General features: G+C 34.1%; 2 protein-coding genes across 3 annotated transcripts; one reads left to right on the top strand and one right to left on the bottom strand.

Annotated features, from left to right (window-relative positions):
- Window positions 1–1,066: 1,066 nt before the first annotated feature.
- Window positions 1,067–24,556, top strand: LOC145316585 (uncharacterized). Of its 2 annotated transcripts, none has more exons than XM_080157195.1 (7): window positions 1,067–1,138; window positions 1,964–2,057; window positions 5,501–5,556; window positions 19,484–19,539; window positions 20,079–20,153; window positions 20,452–20,563; window positions 22,150–24,267. In XM_080157195.1, the coding sequence occupies exons 1-7, from the start codon at window positions 1,103–1,105 to the stop codon at window positions 22,201–22,203; spliced, it is 483 nt and encodes a 160-aa protein (XP_080013321.1). In that variant the 5' UTR covers window positions 1,067–1,102; the 3' UTR covers window positions 22,204–24,267. The 2 variants fall into 2 exon arrangements, with proteins under 2 accessions (XP_080013321.1, XP_080013320.1); XM_080157194.1 differs by lacking the exon at window positions 22,150–24,267 and adding an exon at window positions 24,275–24,556 and having other exon boundaries at window positions 1,068–1,138.
- On the bottom strand, window positions 17,053–18,880 carry LOC145316584 (uncharacterized). The gene is made up of 2 exons (XM_080157193.1): window positions 18,584–18,880; window positions 17,053–18,089 (listed from the first exon to the last, which is right to left on the bottom strand). The coding sequence occupies exon 2, from the start codon at window positions 18,068–18,070 to the stop codon at window positions 17,108–17,110; it is 963 nt and encodes a 320-aa protein (XP_080013319.1). The 5' UTR covers window positions 18,071–18,089; window positions 18,584–18,880; the 3' UTR covers window positions 17,053–17,107.
- Window positions 24,557–24,886: the final 330 nt, after the last annotated feature.

The following is a 24,886-nucleotide window of genomic DNA, read 5'->3' as shown; positions in this document are numbered from 1 at the left end:
AGGTTTTAAGCAAGCATATTTTGGAGCAAAGCTATTCTTTAAGATTTATGTCTATGAGGATAAGTGGCACATCTGATACTTATTTATAGATACATGGTTTTAGACTATTTTTCTGACCCCTCCGAATACAGAGTTTTCAATAAAATTAGATATCAGAACATGGGTATATAATAAGCTAAGAAGAAATACATAAAAAATTTATTTTATTTACTTTTTATTACAAGCTTATAAAAACAGGATTAAATTTCGTCAGCAGCAAATGACTAATAAATTGAAGATACTATGAAAATGAGTGCACAGTTCATTTCTTTTTTAACACCATTGAATTATTGTGAATAGTACATGAAATAATTTGATAACGTAATAATATAGATATATTTGTATTTGTAATTTTTGTTGCTGCGGTGCAGTGTCACACTCCTCAGGCGACAAATTTGAAGCCGCAGTATCTCATTCACATGATTTCTGGAATAGTGATTCTCAGGATGATAAGGCACAATTTTATAAGCGAAGCATATCTGTAATCAAGTCTTAAAAATTAGGTATGTTATTCTTTATTTAAGTAATTTTAAGACAAAGTGGCTGTCGAGAATTAAAACTATCCCCCTAATTTTAAAAAAATAAATTTAATGTATAATTTTTCCCTATGCCTAAAACCATAGGTAGGTTCCCTATACCCTGAGGTGCCTTTTACTTGCGGCAAATTAACCCTGCGGTGCTTGCTAACCATTACCCAATATAATCAAACCTAAAGTAATAAACAAACAAACGAAAAACTGCCCCCCCCCCCTCCCTTCTTTATTATAAATTTTGTTTAAAAATAATTGGATTAAGGGTTTTTGTGCTTAATTTTAAAAATAAAAAAAATTTACTCTACAAATAATGGATGTTTGGAGCTTGTTTTTATAATCAAGGACGATACATAAAAAAAAAGTCCGAGACATGAGAGAAATGGTAAATTTTTAAAATAGGTGGATATATTTGCTTTAAAAACGGACAAACTATCGTTTCATATTTTTGATGTAAGTAAATCACAAAAAATGCACCACTTACTAAACAAATTTTAATTCATTTTAATGATATTTAGATAATTTCAGATGAAATGAGTATTCAAGATGAATTTGATTATATTTTCAAGGTAAAATAACAGTATAAATCACACAAAATATATAACAAGACCATTCAAAATATTTTTTTTTAAATATTTCACTCTTTGCTCCATTGCTTAACATTTGATTCTTTTGAAGTAAAGTATAATTGCAACACAACAATTTAATTAACATAATACTGAACCTCAAAAAAATGAGATTGAAAAAAAGATCCCTCGGCTGAAGTTAAAAAAAAGATACAATTTTCTAAGATATATGTCAATGTCATATTGATGGAGTGTATGTTTCATCCCACACCCACTATGGCTTATGAGTGCATGTAGAATAGTAAAAATATTCTTATACAAAGAAAAGGATATGATTTACCGTCTGATGAAATTTTCAAGATTATCTACTAGTCCTATTGATAAAAGGTAGAAATATAAATTAAAGGGGGGGACTTATAGCAATAAAATAGTTGCTTAAAATTAAGTGCCTATCGTCTAAAAAGGATATACTGTTTAAATTATATGTAAATAGGCAGATACTGTCTTGTTTAAGCTTATCAAACTCAAAAAATGATTTTACCAATATTTGATAAGAATTTTTTTTTGTAATTTGTCAAAAGAAAACTTATTATATTGTGGCTAGTAACTACACCCCTTGTTTATCCTCAAAAATTTTTGCATGTTTTTTCTAATGTGATTTTTCTTGGGAGGGTTAAGGTACTTGACCCCAAAATAGTAGTAAACATTGCAAGATACTTTTAAAAGCTTTACTGTAAAGGAGAACCATATTGGTTCAGTTTTTAGTAAGACAGACTGACATAAGTAACTATCATAAAATGTATATCTTTAATTATTTTGAATGTGCAGGTTGTAGTGATAGGAGACTCTGGGGCAGGCAAGACAAGTTTAATTAAACAATTCTCACTGGGAGAATTTGACAAAGAAATGAGATCTACTTTAGGTAATTTTGTGGTAAAACAACATTTTTATAACTAAATCCTATTATATAAAGTAGTAAGTTTTTTTTGTAGCTTAAGATTTCGATAACTACAGAACTGATATGGTTCTCCTTTACATGAAGCTCCTCACTCATAGTTCCTAAGATGATTATAGGCTATTTATTTTAATAAATAAGTCTGGTAATGTTTTAAGATATTTTCTGCCTTTCCATATCCTTTCTAATATAGAGCCCCTAGATGCTAGGAACGCATCCGTTAATAAATCTATAAAGTAAAAAATAGAAAAAAAGTTGTCTCTCATATACCTAAAGGGTGTGCCAAAAAAATGCGGACCTTTTTAAAATTTAGATTGCGCGGCTTGTGTTAATAGTAGAAAAACGTTATGCATACCATTAGAACCGCTGTGAAGTCTATTTAAGGAAATATAAAAACGATTCCTGTGCTACGTATAGTTTAGGAGCGATGTGGTAAAATGTCCCAACTGCATTAAAACTTGACTTGCGAGTAAATCATTAAAGATTAAAGTATATAAAAAAATATGTACCTTTTTAAAATTCAAATTGCACGGCTTGTGTTAATAGTAGAACAACGTTATGCATACCGTTAGAACCGCTATAAAGTCTATTTTATGGAAATATAAGCTACGTAGTAGAATGTCCCAACTGACTTAAAACTTGACTTGAGAGTAAATCATTAAAGAAAAAAAAAAGTGTGTGCAAAAATGCGGACATTTTTAAAATTCAAACTGCTCGGCTTGTGTGAATAGTAGAAAAATGCTATGTATATTGTTAAAACCGTCATAAGCTCTATTTGTTGGAAATATAAGTACAATTTTTGTGCTATTTTTAGTTTAGGAGCTGTATTGATAAATGTGAGAAAAGTGGAAAATTTAATCTTTAATGATATACTCGCACGTCAAGTTTTAAGTCAGTTGGGACATTTTACCACATCGCTCCTAAACTATACGTAGCACAGGAATCGTTTTTATATTTCCAAAAAATATACTTCATAGCGGTTCTAATGGTATGCATAACGTTTTTCTACTATTAATACAAGCTGAGCAATTAGAATTTTAAAAATGTACGTATTTTTATTTGCATACCCTTAATCTAATCTTTAATGATTTACTCGTAAGTCAAGTTTTAAGCCAGTTGGGACATTTTACCACATAGCTCCTAAACTATACGTAGCACAGGAATCGTTTTTATATTTCCAAAAAATAGACTTCATAACGGTTCTAATGGTATGCATAACGTTTTTCTACTATTAACACAAGCCGCGCAATCTAAATTTTAAAAAGGTCCGCATTTTTTTTTGCACACCCATTAGGTATAATATACTGTAGTTTTATGTAGTTTAGACTACTGAAATTTGTATATCATATACTTTACTTAAGCCCAAGTTGTGTTTACTCTGGCGTTTTAATTTGATTTATAATTTCTTTTGTCCCTATCATTAATATTGTTTTAATAACAAATTAATAATTAATAATTAATGGCAGTTACGCCCTAGTGGCATCTTTGGGCCAATGAGGAAAGGAGAGTGTGTGTGTGGGGGGGGGGGGGCGGCTTGACACTTCACCAAATTTTAGTTTATTTTATACAAGAATAATATCTATAATGGGTTTTCAAAGGACGATTTACCTTATGACGGTGGAGGTACCCTACCCCTAAATAGCTATCAAACCTGTCCTGGACCCATAGGAAGCTACACTACATATGAGGACCCATAGCGATGAGCGAGATCCCAAGCTACAGACATACACACAAACATATATTACTTTTCTGTGAGGATTAAATCAAATGAAGTTTGTTCATATACGAATCTTTCCCCCCATGTAACCTTTTTTTGGAAGCGCAGCTTATCTATAATTCCTACGTCAATTATCTACCTCATTTTTCTGGTTTGTAAAAAAATTCTATTCAAAATATTTCATAGGTAAAAAGAAGAGAAAAAGTTGTTGGAAATATATGTGTTAAATGATTTCAAACATTTAAAAACAGAGATTGCAAAAACTTAACTATTTGTATATATAAGAAATGTTACAATAAAATTTTCTCGGATTCATTCGAATCCGGTTGATAGGAACTGGTTCTCATCCATACGAAAAACCTATGTCTAGCATCGTATTATATCCAGCTTTCTACGAATATAAAAATGTACAATCAAAAGATTAAAACCAGTTTTTAAGCCGGTGCCTTCGGCACCTCGGGGCTAAAAAACTAGTTTTAATCTTATAATTGTACATTCTATATCCGCGGAAAGCCGTTTATGATACGATGCGAGAAATAACTATTCTTTCATTAATGCATCACTTAACTAAAATATATGCTAGAATATGGTGTTACCCTAATTAACAGTTCACTTTTATTTTATTTTATATTGATAATTGATGCGCTACTGAAGGAAACTACAAAATTATTCTTGTTTTTGTTATATTATATTGTTATTGAATATTTAACAATTAGTAACAGTTTTGACCTTTATGCATTTTTATATTTGTAGATAGGATATTATCAGGGATCTCAAAGATTAAGACAATGGTCGATAATTTGATAAACATACATCACCACTGATAATAATATATACAGATTAAAATTATTGGATAAAGAGTACAGACACTGCCAGTTCTGAGTCAACAAATAAAAATCCAATAAAGTTTTGAGTTGACGAATAATATGGTGTTCTTATAAAAACTTTTGATACAAGTTTATTTTATAGTTCTAAATCTCTACCTCCCTGGATAAGAAACAGGGTGTTACAGCAGGGTGTTTGGAAGACTTTGTTGAAATAAAAACGGGTATAGTCCTCTTAAGGGGCGATACGTCTTATTTTCAAAGTAGCTTTTGAGAGGTTATTTTAGGTTAGGTTAGGTGATTGCCCCGCTTTGAAAAAAATTAAAATAAAAATTTCGCAACCCCTTAACATTGCAGAAAGACAAGAACATTTATATAGCAGTTCGCGTCTAAAAATCTACGGCTACATATGAACCATTGACTTCTGCAAGTCCATGGATATTTTTATTACAGCTACTGAAGTAGATAAAATATATTTTGTACTTCGAAAATATAAAAAAATTGATTCTTAAAATTAAAAGCTAAACCCTCAAACCACTTCTTAACTTACTGGAAAAAAATACTGAATCGGCCATTTCAAGACGTCGCGTTGGAGTTATGAAAAAAAAACTTACTTAATATAACTCATTTTTAGGTTGTAAGACTTATTATTACCAATATGTTAAAACTAAGATGGCAAGTTTCTGTATATGATTAGCTTTAGGATTAGTTTAATAGTAAAAATCACAGAACAAGGATGACAACATTCATAAAAGCAAAGCTCTGAAACAATAGGAAATAATCGTTACTGACAGACGGGATAACTCTAATTATAGAAAAGCTTCGCTTTAAAAAATATTTTGACCTAACTCTGCTTATTTTTTGTTCAGGAGTTGAGTTGTTTGTGTATAATAATGTGATTGCTGATAAAAAGATAAGAACACAGGTTTATCTTTTTATAACATTTTTTTAACATATGTTAGATAAAAAAAAAACTCCTTAAGATTGGTTGGGGTTACTTTTTACATAAAGGACTGGCCGAAAAAAAAATCTTCCATTTTCCAAAGATCGAATTTCGCTCGAAACATTTTGAGAGGAAGATCATTTATCATCTAGTGTTCTATCCCAGAGTGCCTTTGTTATGAAACTGTCTTAAATATCAAGGGGAAAAAAGCTAAAACCTTGACCAGGAACTATATAAAGCTTCCATGAAATGGAGAAATCACTTGATCTATTTATTGAACTCTGAACCTCATATTATGTACTTTAATTACAGGATATGCTAAAATTATTTATCATTATTTATAAATGATAGTTGAGCTAAGACGCTCCATCTAATAATAAATTCATCAAGAATGACAGCATTCATAAAAGCGAAGCTCTTAAGTTAGAAGGAAGGACAAACGAACAATAATTCTCTTAGTGTCAGAACTTGATAAACAAAATTGTACATAAATGTGTTGCACAATTGCATAAATTCAGAATACAGTAAAGGAACATAATTTAAAGAAGTTGTATCAACTTTTTTGCTTTTTATTTAAGATAGCTAGCCGGTTCTTTCAGTAAGTAGTAGATGTAAAATTTTTCATAGAATTCAGATATGCAATCGTTTTTTTTGTAGACCACTTATTTTTTAAGTAATTTAAGTTTTTAAAAAAAATAATTAAGTCGGTTTTAAGGTACTAAAACGCAACAAAATAAAAGAAGAAAATAGCCAGTATGAACAAAAATAGTAAGATCTTTAATTTGACACCTTACTTTTAAAATTCTGTTGAGTAATTGTTGAAAAAATCTATTTTTTTAACCTCGGTTTAATCAAAACATTAAACCTAAATATTTTCTCACACAGACATAAAAAATATGGGTTCATATATACCATTAGAATGAGAAAAATAATATGAATCCATTCTAAGAAAAATTGAAAAAGTTAAAAAAAATTGTAATAAAAAATAGAAAAAATAAAAAGTTTATTTTAAGAATTGTAACTACTAAACTAGCCAATCACAAATCGCAAAAATTGACGAATCGGGAAGCTTAAATTATAAAATTAACCTATAGAATTGCCAGAAAAAAAGGAGAACGTTCATACAATATATACAATAGATACTACAATAAATATAGTGATATTACAGAACATGTAAAGAATGAAAAATTATGAACAAATATGCATCAGTCTGTTTATAAACTTCAAAACAATGCAGTTAAAAATACATTATTGTTTCTTGTGTTTAAAAGATATCTGCTACATTGCATTGTCTTTTGTTTAGGTTTGGTTCAGGTTTAGTTCAAGCTAACCCTTTAAAGCCGAAAATTATGATTCTTAAAATAAACTTATTTTTTTTATTATAGTTTTATAAAACTTTTTCAATTTTGCTAAGAAGAGATTCGTAATATTTTTCTGATTCTAAAGGTATATATGAACCCATGTTTTTTATGTCTGATTGAGAAAATATTTAGGTCTAAAGTTTTTATTAAACCGAGGCTAAAAAAATAGATTTTTTCAATAATTACTCAACAGAATTTTAAAAGTAAGGTGTCAAATTAAAGATCTTACTATTTTTGTTCATACTGGCCATTTTCTTCTTTTATTTTGTTGCGTTTTAGTACCTTAAAACCGACTTAATTATTTTTTTTAAAAACTTAAATTACTTAAAAAATAAGAGGTCTACAAAAAAACCGATTGCATATCTGAATTCTATGAAAAATTTTACATCTACTACTTACTGAAAGAACCGGCTAGCTATCTTAAATAAAAAGCAAAAAAGTTGATACAACTTCTTTTAGGATTTAATTATAGAGACGCCTTGCTTCTAATAATATACCTTTTTGTCATAGGAATCATAACTCCAAAAATCAGATGAATAGGATAACTATAATATATCAAAAGTTTCAAATGAGCAACGGACTTTCTTGTAACAATTATTGAATTGCTACGCATCCTAAATCGTACCTATCATTTCTAACAATTCTAATTGACGGACGGACGGACCGACCATAATTATAGAAAAGCTTCGCTTTAAAAAAGGAAATTTGTGCTTTAAAGATCAAAATGATTATAAATAAAGTAAAACTTTTAAGAACTTGAAGGAAAATGGAAACCAGGATTATCAAGCGACTAAAATACTCAAAATGCACCGTTATTTTTTTTTCTTAAAATCATCCTTAAACTAGTTTTATTTTCTTTGTAGCAGAGATCGGTTTTTAATAAATGCCGCGTTTTTTCGACAATTTTTTAGACATTGATTGATTGAACGAAGACGATGGGAGAGTATACAACATAAGATTTCAAAGTTTTAAAATTATTTTTTTAGCCATTTGTATAATGTCTAATACAACTTAAATCCATTTTCGCTGCATATTTATTAATGCATCTTTTTAGACCTGTATTAGACATTATACAAATAGCTAAAATAATAATTTAAAATTTTAAAAACTCAAGTTGTATACTATGTTAAAACCGTACGGGGCATTGATCTTCAAGATGGAATAAGGTTTTTAGCAGAGTATACAACTTAAGTATTCAAAATTTTAAAATTATTATTTTGGCCATTTGTATAATGTCTAATACAGATCTAAAAAGATAAGATAAGATAAGATAAGATTTATTTTCCTCAAAGGTACAACATATTTTATTAGATATATATCATACATTATGTTACTATGCTTTGATCTGTTTGATTCTTCTTGTTTGTTTGATGCAGGTTTGGTAATATAATAATATACATAATAACTATTATTAAGTACCTAGCATGGAATTGGCCGAACTTCGTCTCCACCTAGTTACCGGGCCAGTTCGAATAATATGAAGATAACATTTTACAGAAAAAATTCCATGCAACATTGTACCAGATAGTTAGCATAACCCTTTAAGGGTTGTGGAGCCACTGGTGTACTTTGACGCTTGCTAAGCCGGTACAATGTTATATGTGCAAATAAATAATAATCTTAACAATGAAAGAACAAAAATATCTTGCTGTGTATTTCAGACATCCTCCTACTATCAGTTGCAACTTCTCCAAGCGTAAATTCGGAACAATTAAGGAACCAAAACCTCCACCAGGAGTCGCTATTCCCGTTGTGATCCCTTTTCAGCTCTACATAGACAGTTTCCTTTATAACAAATTATTTTCATTATAGAGTGGAGTTTTGTCCGGGTCTAAGGACATCTCCACACCAATAATTACAGGATGACGGCAAATCTCGCGATAACACTTGGTCCAATCCAAAAATCCAAAATCCAAAAAATGAATAAGATATCCTAATATATAATCGTATCATGTACTAAGTGAACAAGGTGTAATGGTTGGTTTCGATTCCTACGGAATCTGATTTTTATTTCTTGAGAATGGATATAATAATCCTATGGTGTACAATTGTATAATTGTACAGAATGAAGAATAGGTCATGTGCGATTCCTACGGAATCTGATTTTGGTTTTTTGATAATGGGAGTGTGTCCCTGAATATGTAAGGTTCGATTCCTCCGGAATCTGATTTTTGTGTTTTGAGAACTGGTCACAGCATGGCTGTGAGTGGGGCAACAATATGGGGGAGGGTGAGGTGAGGGAAGGTGAGAGGAGAGTGGTTTGTGCTAGAAAACGTTTACATTAATCCATTGATCTCACTCTTTTTGAAAGTAAAGGGTGAAAGTGGGTCATGTTAAAAAAAAAGGCTGTGGCGTGCTATTGCGCGCACAATTTGTTATAGCTTTGCTTTAGTGGAGTTTAAATCTTTCTGTTGTTTAGGCACGAAAATGTTCGGAGAGGAAGAGTACCAACAAATGTGGCAGCCGCTACGCAATAGACTGACAATAACATATCAACGACTTCTCAATATAGTTAATGGTGACAATGTCAGTGAGGAAGTACGTCGTGAGGTAGCCCGTCTACTGTACCATCAGGGTTATTTAGAAACCGAGTTGGCACTCACACTATACAACCCAAACAAGGATATGGAGTATCATGAAACTAAATTAGGTGAAATTGCTGAGCGGATAACTGCACAAGAGGGGGCTTGTCTCCAACTATAGCTCCAGAAGTTGGCCATTTCTGGTCAGGACCAGTTATGGTCAAGTTCTCTACGACTTTATATACAAGATATCCGCAAAATTTCCGCAAAAACAACCGCGGAATTATCCGCAAGACGTCCACAAAAAACAACAGTGAGGCAACAGAAAAAAAATCTGCAAAGTGAGAAATAAATAATACAGTTTAGTTTTTTGAAAAAAGTAGCTAAATATAATTTTTTTAAAAATAATTTACCATAAATTCATTGATTTGTTTTTTAATAAATTCTAGATATCTTGCTATGAACTTTTGTTTTTTTATTTGAAAGATGTACAAAGTAATAGGATGTCTGTTAATTAATATTTTGCTATGGATTAATTTAGTATTAGCATAAAAAAAAGTAAGGATAGGAAATGTAAGTTGATGAGGTGAGAGGCTAGATAGAATAAGGGAGATGGGTCAAGGAATTGAACAGGTATGGGGGAGGAGGGGAGGAAAACGGGGGGGATAAAATGGGGCGTGGTGAATGGTTTGTGCGCGGTCGTGGCTACCAGCCAGACAGACAGAGCGGCGCTTATTGTTTGGTATATGCTAGGGGGGGAGAAAAAGTAGGGGGTGGGGGGATGAGTGGTTTTCCGGTAAAGCACAGTAGAATAAAGAAAAAAAGGGGTGGGAGGGAGACAATTGGTTGTAAAGCATAGGGGAAATACGCGGGAAATCGGAAGTGGGGAAAGTTATTTACTAATTAATAAGTTAAATTAAGATTGCATAATGCATGGTATTAAAACACAAGGGGGGTATAAATATGGGGTAGGTAAGGTCAAATTTCAATTGTCTCCAAGATGTCAGATCAAGAAGAGGAAGTAGGACAAGGCCAAGGTGCTCTACCAGACGGGGCGCCGGAAGTTCCGGAGGAGGCTGGAGGTGAGGAAGATGTTCCCCTCCATGACCAGGTGCAGGAGCTCATCGCTATGTTAAATTCTAGCGATGATGTCGATGATCCTGTACCCGTGCACGGCGTCCAGCAGCTGCTGAACCTCGCGGCAGTGCCTGATCTACTCCCATTTCCGGGGGTAGACAGGCGCTGTCTGGACCTCTGGTTTATGGTCAAGAGGAGGTTGTTGGGCGTTGTGCACGAGGGCGACATGTTGATGTGGAGGAGATTCCGCAACGACGCCATCGATGAGGAGATCCTCCGCATGATGTATTCCAACTATGGGTTAGCCGTGAGGTTAATATCAGTAATGCCCACGTACGCCCGCTCCTTCCAGGCCAACATGGATTCCATCGCCGCCATGGACCGCCTGGTCACCGTCCAGCAGGACCTTGTGGAGGAGCTCCTCCAACAGGAACCCGACGACATCGGCGACTCCAGCGACTACGACGAGTAGATGGCTATGCCCACTACATGAGCTTAACCAGTCAGCGATAGTCATATATTAAACAAAATTTTGATATCTAAATTTGAATAAATAAATATATTTTTGGTCAAAATTATGAAAAAACTTTGTTATTTTTTTATTAGATAAAATAGAGGTAGAGGTTGCGCGATTCTTTAGCTGCTTGATAAAAAAATATATAATATAATGGAAGAAGTTAAAGTCAAAATATAAAATGTAAAATGAATAAAATGGATAAGAAACAAACTATGCTAAAGCTACTCTATACATAGGTATGTATGTCGGTTCCTACGGAACCTACTCGTTGAGATTTGAGGTTAAAGAAATGCTGTTTTGTTATTTTTTTGATATAGAAATTAAGTGCTTACAAAAAGTCGAGGGCTAAAGGTACGAATAGAAACTTAGTTAGAACAAAAAAAGATTGTTAAATAAAGGTAGAGAAAAAATAAAGTATTTGCTTTTTTAAGATAGTAAGTAATAAGTAAAATATCTTTCTTGAAAATATTTTTATTATCAATCAGTTTAATTTCAAAAATAAAATATTTGCTTTTTTTTTAAAACTCAATCTTGTTTAGGTAATAAGTAAAACATTTTTTCTTAAAAGTATTTTTATTATCAATTAGTTTAATTTCAAGTGGAAGGTTGTTGAATATAGTTGGGAAAGAGTTAAGAGGGGCGTGCAGGAGAAAGTTTCTATTGGTGCCCGGTTCGTAAGCAAAGTTGTTCCTGTTCCTAGTGCCATACGTATGTCTGTCTTGAACAAAATTCCAGGTGTTTTCAAAGATTTTGGGAAAATTGCCTAATTTATAGGCGTGCATAAAGGGGGGGGGGAAAATGTGGTGACTCGTGCCACGACATACCAGCAATTTTATTTTGGGTGCTACTCCCTTAGTTTTAGAGATAATTGGGTGAAATCTTTTGGGCTGGGTCACTAATTACCCCAACTAGAGGTATCTTTCAAAAAAAACGGCGGCGGGTCCGCCGCTCCCGCCGTTCGCCGCCATTTTCCGCCGCCGCCAAAAAAAAAAATTTTATTGCATTTCTCGCCGAATTAGGCAATTTGGAATCATTTGAGACCATGTTATTTTTTTCAAAAATTTTTCCCCTTATAACCAACCCTGCGGGGGGACTTAGTCATTTTTTTTCAAATTCTCGTTTATCAAGGTATATCTTAAATTCAGTGCCTCTCCTGAGCTTTTAAAGATATTGAGACAAAACCTTTTGAGGTAGATCAGTAAAAAATATTTGAATAAAAAATGGCGGCGATACCGCCGCTCCCGCCGTCCACCGCCATTTTCCGCCGCAGCCGCCAAAATTTCTTTTATTGCATTTCTCGCCGAATTAGGCAATTTGGAATCATTTGAGACCATGTTATTTTTTTCAAAAATTTTTCCCCTTATAACCAACCCTGCAGGGGGACTTAGTCATTTTTTTCAAATTCTCGTTTATTAAGGTATATCTTAAATTCAGTGCCTCTCCTAAGCTTTTAAAGATATTGAGACAAAACCTTTTGAGGTAAATCAGTAAAAAATATTTGAATAAAAAATGGCGGCGGTACCGCCGCTCCCGCCGTCCACCGCCATTTTCCGCCGCCGCCGCCAAAATTTTTTTATTGCATTTCTCGCCGAATTAGGCAATTTGGAATCATTTGAGACCATGTTATTTTTTTCAAAAATTTTTCCCCTTATAACCAACCCTGCAGGGGGACTCTTAAGGTATATCTTAAATTCAGTGCCTCTCCTAAGCTTTTAAAGATATTGAAACAAAATCTTTTGAGGTAGATCAGCAAAAAAATATTTGAATAAAAAATGGCGGCGATACCCCCGCCATCCACCGCCATTTTCCGCCGCCCACAGGACGGCTTGTAAGGGGAAAAATTTTTGAAAAAAATAATATGGTCTCAAATGATTCCAAATTGCCTAATTCGGCGAGAAATACAATAAAAAAAATTTTGGCGGCGGCGGAAAATGGCGGTGGACGGCGGGAGCGGCGGTACCGCCGCCATTTTTTATTCAAATATTTTTTACTGATCTACCTCAAAAGGTTTTGTCTCAATATCTTTAAAAGCTTAGGAGAGGCACTGAATTTAAGATATACCTTGATAAACGAGAATTTGAAAAAAAATGACTAAGTCCCCCCGCAGGGTTGGTTATAAGGGGAAAAATTTTTGAAAAAAATAACATGGTCTCAAATGATTCCAAATTGCCTAATTCGGCGAGAAATGCAATAAAAAATTTTTTGGCGGCGGCGGCGGAAAATGGCGGTGGACGGCGGGAGCGGCGGTATCGCCGCCATTTTTTATTCAAATATTTTTTACTGATCTACCTCAAAAGGTTTTGTCTCAATATCTTTAAAAGCTCAGGAGAGGCACTGAATTTAAGATATACCTTGATAAACGAGAATTTGAAAAAAAATGACTAAGTCCCCCCGCAGGGTTGGTTATAAGGGGAAAAATTTTTGAAAAAAATAACATGGTCTCAAATGATTCCAAATTGCCTAATTCGGCGAGAAATGCAATAAAAAAATTTTTTTTGGCGGCGGCGGAAAATGGCGGCGAACGGCGGGAGCGGCGGACCCGCCGCCGTTTTTTTTAAAAGATACCTCTAGTTGGGGTAATTAGTGACCCAGCCCAAAAGATTTCACCCAATTATCTCTAAAACTAAGGGAGTAGCACCCAAAATAAAATTGCTGGTATGTCGTGGCACGAGTCACCACATTTTCCCCCCCCCCTTTACAAACATTGAATTCAATTAACAGGTTAAATGGAAGTATGCCATTAGATTTAAAGAATTCAGCTGTGTGAGCTCTGCTAGGTAAATTTTCGATTATTCTAATGGCCTGCTTCTGCAACTTAATGATTGGTGCTAACAGATACATAGGACAGGCAGTGAACAGGAGACAACAATATTCGATATTCGACTTAATATAAGAAGAATAGAGTAGCTTTAAGTGTTTCTTGTCCAACAAATGACGCATTACTTTCATACTATAAATTATTTTAGAGACTTTGCTATAGACTTTTTCAAGATGATAAGAAAACTTCATTTTCTCGTCCAATTGAATTCCCAAGTGTTTGATACTACCCTCATTGGTACCGCTCACAAGATCCAACTTAGTGATTTTTGACTCATCATTTTCATTATGATTATTCATGTTTACATAGACTTCAAAGTTGGTCTTAGCGGCGATCTCAGCGGGGGTGAGTATCTCACGGGGGGAGGAAAAGACCATACATTTGGTCTTGCGGGGGTGAATAAGAAGTTTATTGGCATTGTACCATTGGGTCAGTCTGGGGACAAGCTCCTTTGCAAGGTTGATCAATTGTATAATATTCTGCTTTTCAATGAAGCCCACTGCGTCATCAGCAAAGAGATTAATTAGGATCTCTTCACTGCATGAAACAAGGTCATTGATAAAAATCAAAAAAAGAATTGGTCCCAGGACTGACCCCTGAAGTACGCCAATGATAATGAATTCAATTGTGGAGGAGAAAAGGCCCTTAAAAAATACACGCTGTTTTCTATTTGCGTAATAACTACGGAACCAATCAAGTGCAACCCCCCTTATCCCTGAATTCTCCAGTTTGCTAAAAAGGATGTCCCTATTTATCATGTCGAAACACTTCCTTATGTCCAAAAATATGGCCATACAGGAAGTGTCTCGACTGAGTGCTTGGGTGATCAATGTGCTTAAGTTCAATACATTGTGAAAGGTTGAGATCCCTTTCATGAAGCCAAACTGGCGGTTGCTAAAAAAAGACCGATCTTCCAAGAACTTAACCAGCGTTTCACAGACATATTTTTCAATGGGTTTGGAAAAGTTATCAATGAGTGAAATTCCTCGATGATTATCTGCCTCGCTGAGTGAACCTGATTTGTGAAGGACAACTATTTTGGAAGTTTTCATTTTTTCAGGAAAAGTGCCATTTTGAAGTGATAAATTATAAACATGTGTTAGGGGAGTGGCAATGGTATCAGCACAGCGAGACAGAACATACATCGAGACATCATTTATGTCTGTGGAACGCTTAGGTTTAATACTACGAATGATATTAATAACCTTGAAGGGGTACAATGGCTCAAAGAAGAGGGAATCTTGACATGGGGGTGGTAAATATTCAAAAAAATTTTTTGGGGTGGAAGGAATTTCAGGCCTTAGGGAAGACCCAATCTGACTAAAATAACGATTAAATTCATTAGCTATTTCTTGGTCATTTTCAATTTTGTTTGGGCCTACTTGAAGGTATGTGCACTCAGGGGAAGATTTACTAAACCCAATGACTTCCTTTAGGGTTTTCCAGAGTTTTTTCCCATCCCCGTTTGCATCTCTTATTTGTTTTCTGTAATATTCAATCTTTGCTCTTCTCACTTGCCTATTGTAATTATTCCTATAGACATTGTAAATACTTTCATTTTCAATTGTTTTGTCTTTTAAAAAGTTGCTGTACAAAATATCTCTATGCAATCTACAACGCAATAAAAAGTCTGACATGAAAGGCTGCTGAGGCTGGGTACGTTTGTTTTTTCGTTTTTTTCTAACTGGACACTTTTCATTATAAAGTCTCAAAAAGGTTGAAATAAAGTTATCATAAGCAATGTTTGTGTTGTCTTGACTTAAAACGTGATTCCAGTTAGTGTGGTAGAGTGCATAGTTTAAGGCATCAAAGTTTTCATCATTCAATTCTCTTTTTTCAAAGAAATCTGGAGGTTTGGGTTTATTTACTCTGTCTATTCGGAATGAATTAATAATTGGCAAGTGATCGGAGATTTTTGAAGTTAAAACAAAGGAAGACATTAGGTTTTGAATAAAGTTACCTACCCCGAATAAATCAAGAAGGGTTGCAGTGGTTCTAGTTACTCTAGTAGCTCTGGTAACGGTATTTATGATACCGTTAAAAGAAAAAGACTCAATAATTCTCATGGAGTTGCTATTTATATTATTTATTTTGAAAAGATCAAAATTGAAATCTCCCACAATGAAGTATGGTATGCTTAAAGCTGCTATTCTATCAATCAGGTCCAAAAAAAGTTCAAAAAATTCTTCTATTTCAGCACTACTCTGATTGGGTGGCCGATAACAGTTTAGTAAGCAAAACTTTAGTCCATTGTGGGAAATTTTTAAGCAAATAGATTCAAGAATATTTTCTTTAAATGAAAATTTATCAAATAGTTTATCTACTTTATAATATTTGCTTACTAGAATACCCACCCCTCCCCCCCTACTTTTTGTGCGGAGTTTAACATGCCAATCGTAATTATTAATTCCATAGCAATCCATATTTACATCCTTATTTAGCCATAATTCTTGAAAACACAGAACATTTAAGTGGATATCATGTTGCCTAAAGAAGTCTACAGTGGAGACAATATCATTGTATTTAGAATGTAATGACTGACAATTAATACTAAAAATATTGAGAAGGTTTTCATTGAATGTTTTCAGTTTCTGTACGATACCTTGTTCACTTGAAAAAACGCAATTTATTCCGAATTCATTCTCAAAATCGTTAAAGTAGTCGCCGTAAATCGGATTCATAAGATTTAGACCAATGTTATCGTTTAAGTTACCGTAATCCTGGTTAATCTGATCATTAGGGAGGTTTGTCATAGCAGAGCTGGTCCAGGAGCACCGCAGGAGGAATCGTCTTAACATCAAGTATGGACATCTGAAACACAGTAGATATTAGTGGACAAATAAAAATAGGTAATATACAATATATTATCGTTAAAGCGAAAAAAATTACCATATTTACTATGGTTATTCCGATAGCGTTTAGTTTATGTGTGTGTTGGGGGTGGCAACACATTTCAAGCTAGTTTAGTTCCCCCTACTCATTTTCATACAAGTTCCAAGTATTTTATATGCTAATCAGCAGAAAAGAAAAATAAGAAAAATAGATTGAAATTTAATATGCTATGTTGGCGTTCTAACAAGTTAGGTAATATTTAATAATAATATTATAATAATATAGAGTTTACGTGGATATAAAGCATTAAGTTTTTCGAAATAAATCACTTTGGAAATGAATTTAAAAATGATGATAATAATTTTTTGTTAGGTACCTTTTTTTCCGACGTATAAGATACTTAACCTCATGATGTGATTACCGCCTTTGTAGCTTTGCTTTGCTTAGCTTTGTTGGCGGTGTCTCTAGCTTTGGCCCTCGTGGCCACAGGATCAGAAGGTGCTGAGTCAACGACAGGGGCAACAGGATCAGAAGGTGCTGAGTCAACGACAGGTGTAGATGCGGCAGACGTGGCGGCAAGTGCGGCGGTGTGTGTGGCGGTAGGTACGGCAATAGATGCCGCAGGTACGGCGACAGACACGGCGGCAAGTGCGGCAGACGTGGCGGCAGATGCGGCGGCGGTCACGGCGGCAGGTGCGGCGGTGAGCGCGGCGGCAGGTGCGGCAGTGAAATCAGCGGTAGCGGCGGCTGCGGATGCGACGGCGGCAGGTACTGACTGTGTGGGCTGTGCGGCTGGTGCAACGGCTGTATGTGCGGCGGTTGCGACGGCGGTTGCGACGGTTGCGGCAGAGTCTATGGGAGGAAACACAGCTAGGTCCCCAAGAGCTGGGGCAGGGGCAGACGTTAAATTATGTTGAATCGTGCTGGAAGGGTGGGCTGTGATCGTACTAAACTGTCTTGGGAAGTCATCCTCTGTTAAGTCAGCCTGATTAGAGAAGAATGTTTTCCTTTCCTCAGGCGCTAGCTTGTTGAAACAAAGGATAGGCGGTGCCTCTGACAGAAAAAAATCCTCGCTTCCAGGTATGGGTTGGGCCATTTCCTTCAGGTCTTTGCCAAACGGGTTAAGGCAGCGTATCCAGCGGCTGCCGTTCTTGAGCTGAAATTGGACATGTTGGCCAGCGACTTTGGCCCTCGAAATCTGGTTTGTGGCATATACAAAGGTCATGGTCTTCCTGTTGAGGTCGGACATATCTTGCTTCGCCTGGACTAACCTATTGGGGAAGAACGGGACCGGTGACGCGTTGTTCCTGGGATTGAACCTCTTGATCTCGGCGTTGTAACGGTCAAGCACAGCCTTCTTATTGTTCATCCACGCGTCGAGGTAGGATCTAGACATAAAACGAAAAATAAAAACGGGGATCTGGCCCTTTGTATATGGGAGCATATGGGCACGCTCGACGATATCACAAAAATGTGAGGGAATATATTCTAATTCCCCACGTTTAAGAGCGGCTTCAAGGGTGGGCCTTATAATGTTTCTAAATATGATAAACTCTGTAATATTTTCACGGCTCCATGGCTGCTGAAAATTCACTATTCTACAACTCCAATCGCGGCACCTTTGCTCTCTTATCGAGTTTTGTAGAAGTTGAAATTTGACGAAATTTTCTCTCGACGATTCGACAGAGTTTAGATAGTCTTTTTGTTGTGTAATCGTGGTCCTAATCGCTTTTTGTTCACTTGCAACAGATTTAGCATCTACGAAATTTTCTATACCTTCGATAGATTGAATTTTAACATTTAAATCTGAGACTCTCAATTTAATATCGTTTATTTCGGTTTTATGACTGGCAAAAGTACTATGAATAAGCTCATCCCTTACCTTAGCTATATTCGCATCGTATTCTTTAAACTTAACATCCAAAGCAGCGTCCAAATTTGTTTTAAACTTTGACCAATATTCTGGGTTGTCACACGTACTACAGGCCATGATGAAGTGAAGATGGCGGAACCGAGGGTGCTGAGTGAGTGTGGGTCAGCTGACCAATGGTGGGACGCGAAAAAATGTTAGCCAATGGGAGAGCTTATTTGTCGGGAGTACTTTGCGCCGGTAAAATGTTGCCAGACCGATAAATTATCATAAAATTATCAAAAAAATTTGAGAGTGTTTTCACCAAAAAATTGTTCATTAAGTTAAAGCGATTAGGTTACACATAAGTTAAAAAAAAACTTTTAATTCATTAATGTTTTATTTTCACTTTTTTTGTGTTAACAATTGACCGATACGTTAACACATACACATTGCCAGGCCTAAATACGAGGTGCCCTCTGGCTACAGTGTCTTCCCTTTCCTCCAACTGCGGAGTGACCACGGGCAGTGGGGAGAGGGGAACTAGTTGAGAGAGAGGGGGAAGGTAGAACTGAGCTTAACACATGGGGTAGGGCGGGGGAGAGCTTGCTAAATGCGTGTTCTCAGCCCGACTCTCTGAACTAAACTAAACTAAATATGCAGCGAAAATGGATTTAAGTTGTATGGCTAAAATATTAATTTTAAAATTTTAAATTCTTATGTTGTATACTCTCCCATCGTCTTCGTTCAATCAATCAATGTCTAAAAAATTGTCGAAAAAACGCGGCATTTATTAAAAACCGATCTCTGGTATAGTTTTATTTTAAAAAGATTGAGTTTCTATAATTTCCAATTTCCTTCGAGTCTTAAAAGTTTCACTTTATTTATATTCATTTTGAAAACGAAAAATTTTCCATTAATCTATCTTTGTAGATCTGGGACACTGCTGGACAAGAAAGATTCAAAGCAGTCACAAATTTATATTACAGGTAAAATCAGTCGGAAAAAGAAAGAAATGGCAGTTCCATTTATAAAAATCCATGAAAACTTGACAAAAAATAACTTTCATTGTGACACAGGTTATATTTAGGAAATTTTTTTTAAAAGTAGAACGATGTCTGTCTGTCTGTCCAATAAATAACTTAATTTTTATACAATGAGAAAGGGAGAGAAAAAAAAGAGATAGAGAAAAAGTTTTATATATTGATTTAATTTTCATTGTCCTGTCCTTCCTTGGAAATTTGAAGAATAAAAATAATGGTTGAATTGTAAAAGGGGTGCTTGTTTATCTCACATATACACTAATTCACTCTAACAGAATATATTCTAATAACGGCATACACAGTTTCTTGGGAAAGAGCCAGTGAGTAAGTCAGTGATGGAGGGAAGCGGATACTTACAGAGTTGCTACGCATCTTAAAACCAATTATAAAGTGAACATGCCAAGCTACTATTTGTTTGCTGGCCAATAACCTAAGGTTTGAATCTAAAATTAAATCCAAGAGGAAAATTTTATTTGTATTTTCAGGAAAGCCTCGGGAGTTGTTCTTGTTTATGATATCACAAATCATTCTTCTTTTAGAAATTTACAAAATTGGCTCAGGAAAGCTTTCATTAGTAGATGAAATATTTGCCACCAACAAAGGTGAACAAAAATCAAACTTATTGAGAGAAAAATTCCGAATCTTAATGCTTTCTTTGGGTTAGATTAAGTGTTGAAAGAAATACATACTGTAACGGTTAGAAAGACTTTTTTCAAATTGTTACCAAATTTTCTAGCAGTAGCTTTACATCGAGTAGGTCGGTCAGTGTATATGATATGTCAGGCAAACTTTTTTTTTATGCCAAGTAAAACAGTTTTGGGAGATATAAACACTAAATAACGCTTTCCTTGAAACCAGTGAGGCTCAAATACACATAGATCCTGACGCATGCGTAATATTGCTTGGAAATAAATCTGATCTCCGACATCTGCGCGCGGTCACCAGAGACGAAGCAGAACAATTTGCCAAGGTACGGATGTGCTAGAAGCTCAAGTCATTTCACCTTGTGCTATTTAACAATCAAAGTTTAAGGTAGTTGGGAAACGTAAACCACAATTCTTTAGCATTTTGAGTGTAATAAATTTTCTTTTTGTCATCTATGTAAGGATTGCGTGAAACTTGTATACAGTAATTATCACAATTATACCATTTAGAAATTTAAATCAAAGTTATTTTTTCAACCAATTCTATTAGCAGTTGTTACCTAATAGTTACAGAAATCTTCCTACAGGGTCATTACCGACTAACAGATGGTCCTCCCTTATTTTAATATATATTCTTAACTGAAGCTTTTTTATACTTTTATCTATATTTGTATTATAATAATTTACCAGGAAATCCCCCTATCTCTGTTTCTTTCTCTAAGAATAATATACATTAATATAAGAATACATTTAAGCATCTATAACCGTTTTCGAACTTGTTTTTATAGTATTCATAACGTTTAAAAAAGTATACTTCAACAGGAGAGTAAAAGGACAAAGTAAAGGAAACTAAGCTTTATAGAACTCATTTTGTATCAAAACTTATTTTACTTTTTATTTATAAAACTAAAATTAAAAGTGGAGAATCGACTCCCCCCTCTCCTTCACTAATAGAAATGAAATACAAATTTTAAATACACAATATTATTATTTTAATTTATCATTGGATAAAATTTCATGTTTGAGCTTAATATGATACTTAAACACATATTAAAATTTGGGGATCAAGTGTATAATACAAGAGATATTTTAGTCACCTTGATAGGCTGCTAGCGGCCATATAACTGAACGCACATTCTATTTTCTTGCATAGTTATAAGTGTCAAGTCCAATAGTTTTTAAAAACATGGTCAAATAATGTCAAAAAAGGGGCAATTGAGAACACTGGTGTAATAAATAGAAATACACAACACTTTTAGACCATTTTAGACGAAGACCCCCCTCTTCCCCACTATTGGACATTTTTAGAAATGATAGAATATTTTCAGGCCTTGATATAACGCGACGTTGTAAGCTGTATTTGTCCGCTGGCAGTCCAGAAATTCAAATACCTTTCATCGTACTCTTACATACTTGATCCATATCTTTTTGAAATTACATATCTATGTTAAAAAAATAATCTTTTCAATAGCACAGCTACTCTTCAATTTGAAATGTCCGACTGCCCATCTGTAAGAAATGGAAAGGGGAAACCTGAATTTCAAAGCTTCTATTTGAGATAGACAATTATCTGACATGTTAGGGTGGCTAAAAATGGAACACCTGCCATACTCAATTATTATATATGTAATAATTGAGTAGCTTCCACGAGAATTGCGGGTCAGCTTGAAATGTACCATTCAATACATACAGCTGTGCGCGAAGCTTACCAATCTAGCGATTGGCCAAAGGATTCTCACAACTAATCTCCGTGTGTTTCTAAATCCTATCTTCAGAGAATCAGAGCTACAACAACAACAACATCTGACATGTTGGGGAGGATTCTAAGAATTTAGTATTTAATTTACTTGGTTCATCTATCTGTCAGTTATTCCAGAACAAAACATTAAAACTTTCTTCTTCTCTTTTTAAGATCACTGTTGTTTCCTACATATGGATGTTAACATTCTTGTTCTACAAAATATGAAAGCCAGCGTATAGTATCTTGACCAAACTGTTATCTTATTCATTTTCAATACAGATTTTAAGTAATGAAGCTTCTATTTGATGGCTAAACCATTTTGTAAATCCGTCCGTTTGTAATTAAGTAACTTATGTATTAGCAGGGGTTAAGTTTGTAAAACCTGGTAGAAGTGGTCAACGGGCACTACGATAGAAAGCACCGCGGAATTGGTAACGTGTTTTGATCAAACTGCCTATAACTCGAGACCTACCACCGCTATATTATGCATGTGACATCAATAGTAAAATTAGGCGGAATGTCATGAGCCATAAACAGTCTCAAAACTTTACCATGCCAGGTCCAGACAAAGGTCGTGAAAAAAAGTTTTTAGTAGCGAAGCTACTCTGTAATTCACTTTGTCCGTCCGTCCGTCAGTCCGAAACGCTATGGTGATTTTCTCGGCTCCTATTCAAGATAAGACAGCAGAAATTTTTAGTAAAGATTCCTATTACATATGCCCATCTAATCTATACATTGTTTTGTCCATCTGTCTGTTACTTGGGGTGCTAGATCGATTCCTAGATTTTCAAGTTTTTGTGATTTTCTATTCAAGAAAGATGGCTGAAACTTTTAGAGATTAATTAATTTTACATTCAAATTATTTTCATCCAGTTTTATTAAGATTTGTTTATTAATTTGGATGCTAGATCGATTCCTAGATTCTTAGGTTTTTGTGATTTTCTCTATTCCTATTCAAGATTGACGGCTAAAATTATCAGGGATTGAATATGCTTATATTATACATATTTCCATCAAGTTTTATTAAAGATTCGTATATTAATTGCGGTGATAGATCGATTCCAGATTTTTAAGTTTTCATGAATATAAGGTTGCGTGATTTTAAAGGCTTTTATGATTTTCCTACCTTATCAAGTTTAATGATTATTGTATGACGCGGCTCTATAGTGAATTTTTTCCAGATATCTATTCATAATTTTTGAGCTTCGCTACTTATGGATGTTGTCATCCTTTTTTTCTTTTGATTAAATATTTCTCCTTGTAAGGAAAGTGTGTTTTGGCAAAAAAAGTAATAAAAGTTTGCAATTATAAAATGGTAATATTTCCTATGATGCATCTATTAATATTAATATATTATATGTAGTTATGCTTTATTTACGTCAAAATTATCTTATCTTTATCGATTTTCTATAAATTGTGAACTAGACGACAACATAAAATATTATATAATTTTTAAAAATATAATGTTAAATATATAATATGTTAAAACCCCAATTTTTTTGAAATCCTTAGGTTTATGGTTTTTATAATGAAGTATTTGAAATGCAAGGCTTTTCTACAATTATTATAACTAAGTTTTTCCATAACTAGGGTAGGACCGTCCGTAAGTAACGGATATATATTATCTTAAATTTAGGCGTGAGAGAGTTGCCATTCATTTTAAACTTCTCATGATGATTCCTGTAGTTATAAAACTCAGCAGATTAGAAAGTTAATTTAAAACTTGGTGTTATTTAGCTTTTTAGAAACAATAACTTACACGATATAATCATCCTATTTACTTCATTTTTAGTATAATGATTCATAGGACCTTTAGACATAATATTATACCTACTCAGGTGTGAAAATGAAAAGTATGTCCTTATTCAGCAATCATATTTAATTAATTTTGGAATATATCTATAATGAGTTACTGTTCTGACTTCTAAAAAAAGTCAAATATTTAATGCGTTGTTACGCTAATATTCTTTTATCTAACCTTTTGGTTTGTCAAGCTTCGCTGTTATGGATGTTGTTATCCTTATTTTTCTAATTTCTAGTGGTTAGCTGTAAGTGTTGTACAAGGAAATCACGGAAATATAACCAATTTAACTTTTCATCTATATTTAGCCTCAAAGGATACTTCAGCTATCATCCTAACAACTGCAGGATGCCTAAAATATCAAAACTACAACTAATAAAATCTAACTAATGTTCTTTTTTTTTAATTGATGCAATCCCCGCACTAGCCTCAAAGTATCGGATTTTTATTCTTCCCATTACGCCATTTTTTTACCTGATAACATTTATGTTTTAGAAACATGACATCAACTTTCTGGAAGTTTCGGCGAAGGACAACGCCAATGTAAAGTACGGGTTCGAGTCCCTTATTTCCGAAATTTACCATCTGCACAGCTTCAAGCAGACAGAGTATGAGTGTAGACAGATACAAAATGGAAGTGTAACACTTACATCTGCCCAACCTTATAATGCTGCATCAATATCTCAAGAAAAACTTAAACAAATGCGAGAAAAATGTTGTTCATAGTTATTTTTAACAATAATTAAATATAATACAAAAATAAATTTATTTTATCAACGTTATTTTGTAATTTAATAGATAATTAATGTCACACGAAAGAGATAATATCGTCTATACCAGCTAAAAATATATTATATTTTTTAAAAGCGAAACTTTTTCAATATTAGGGTCGGTCTGTCCGTCACGGACAGCTTTTTTCGTGGAACGGTTTGCTCTTTTCGTTCAAACAGGTTAGAATTGTACTATCAATTTCAAACTTTGCATTATGATTCCAATAACAGTTAGGTACGATTTGACAACCTTAAAATCGCTACCAGAAAGTCAGTACGTACATTTAAAACATGCTGATTTCTTACCTTTTTGACAACAAATTTCTGTATGTTATAA

This window comes from Acartia tonsa, chromosome 4 (assembly GCF_053477335.1).
Source record: "Acartia tonsa isolate MP-2025a chromosome 4, ASM5347733v1, whole genome shotgun sequence".
Taxonomy (NCBI): Eukaryota; Metazoa; Arthropoda; class Copepoda; order Calanoida; family Acartiidae; genus Acartia; species Acartia tonsa.
Note: the sequence above shows the minus strand (reverse complement) of the source record. Positions and strands in the feature narration are given on the sequence as shown.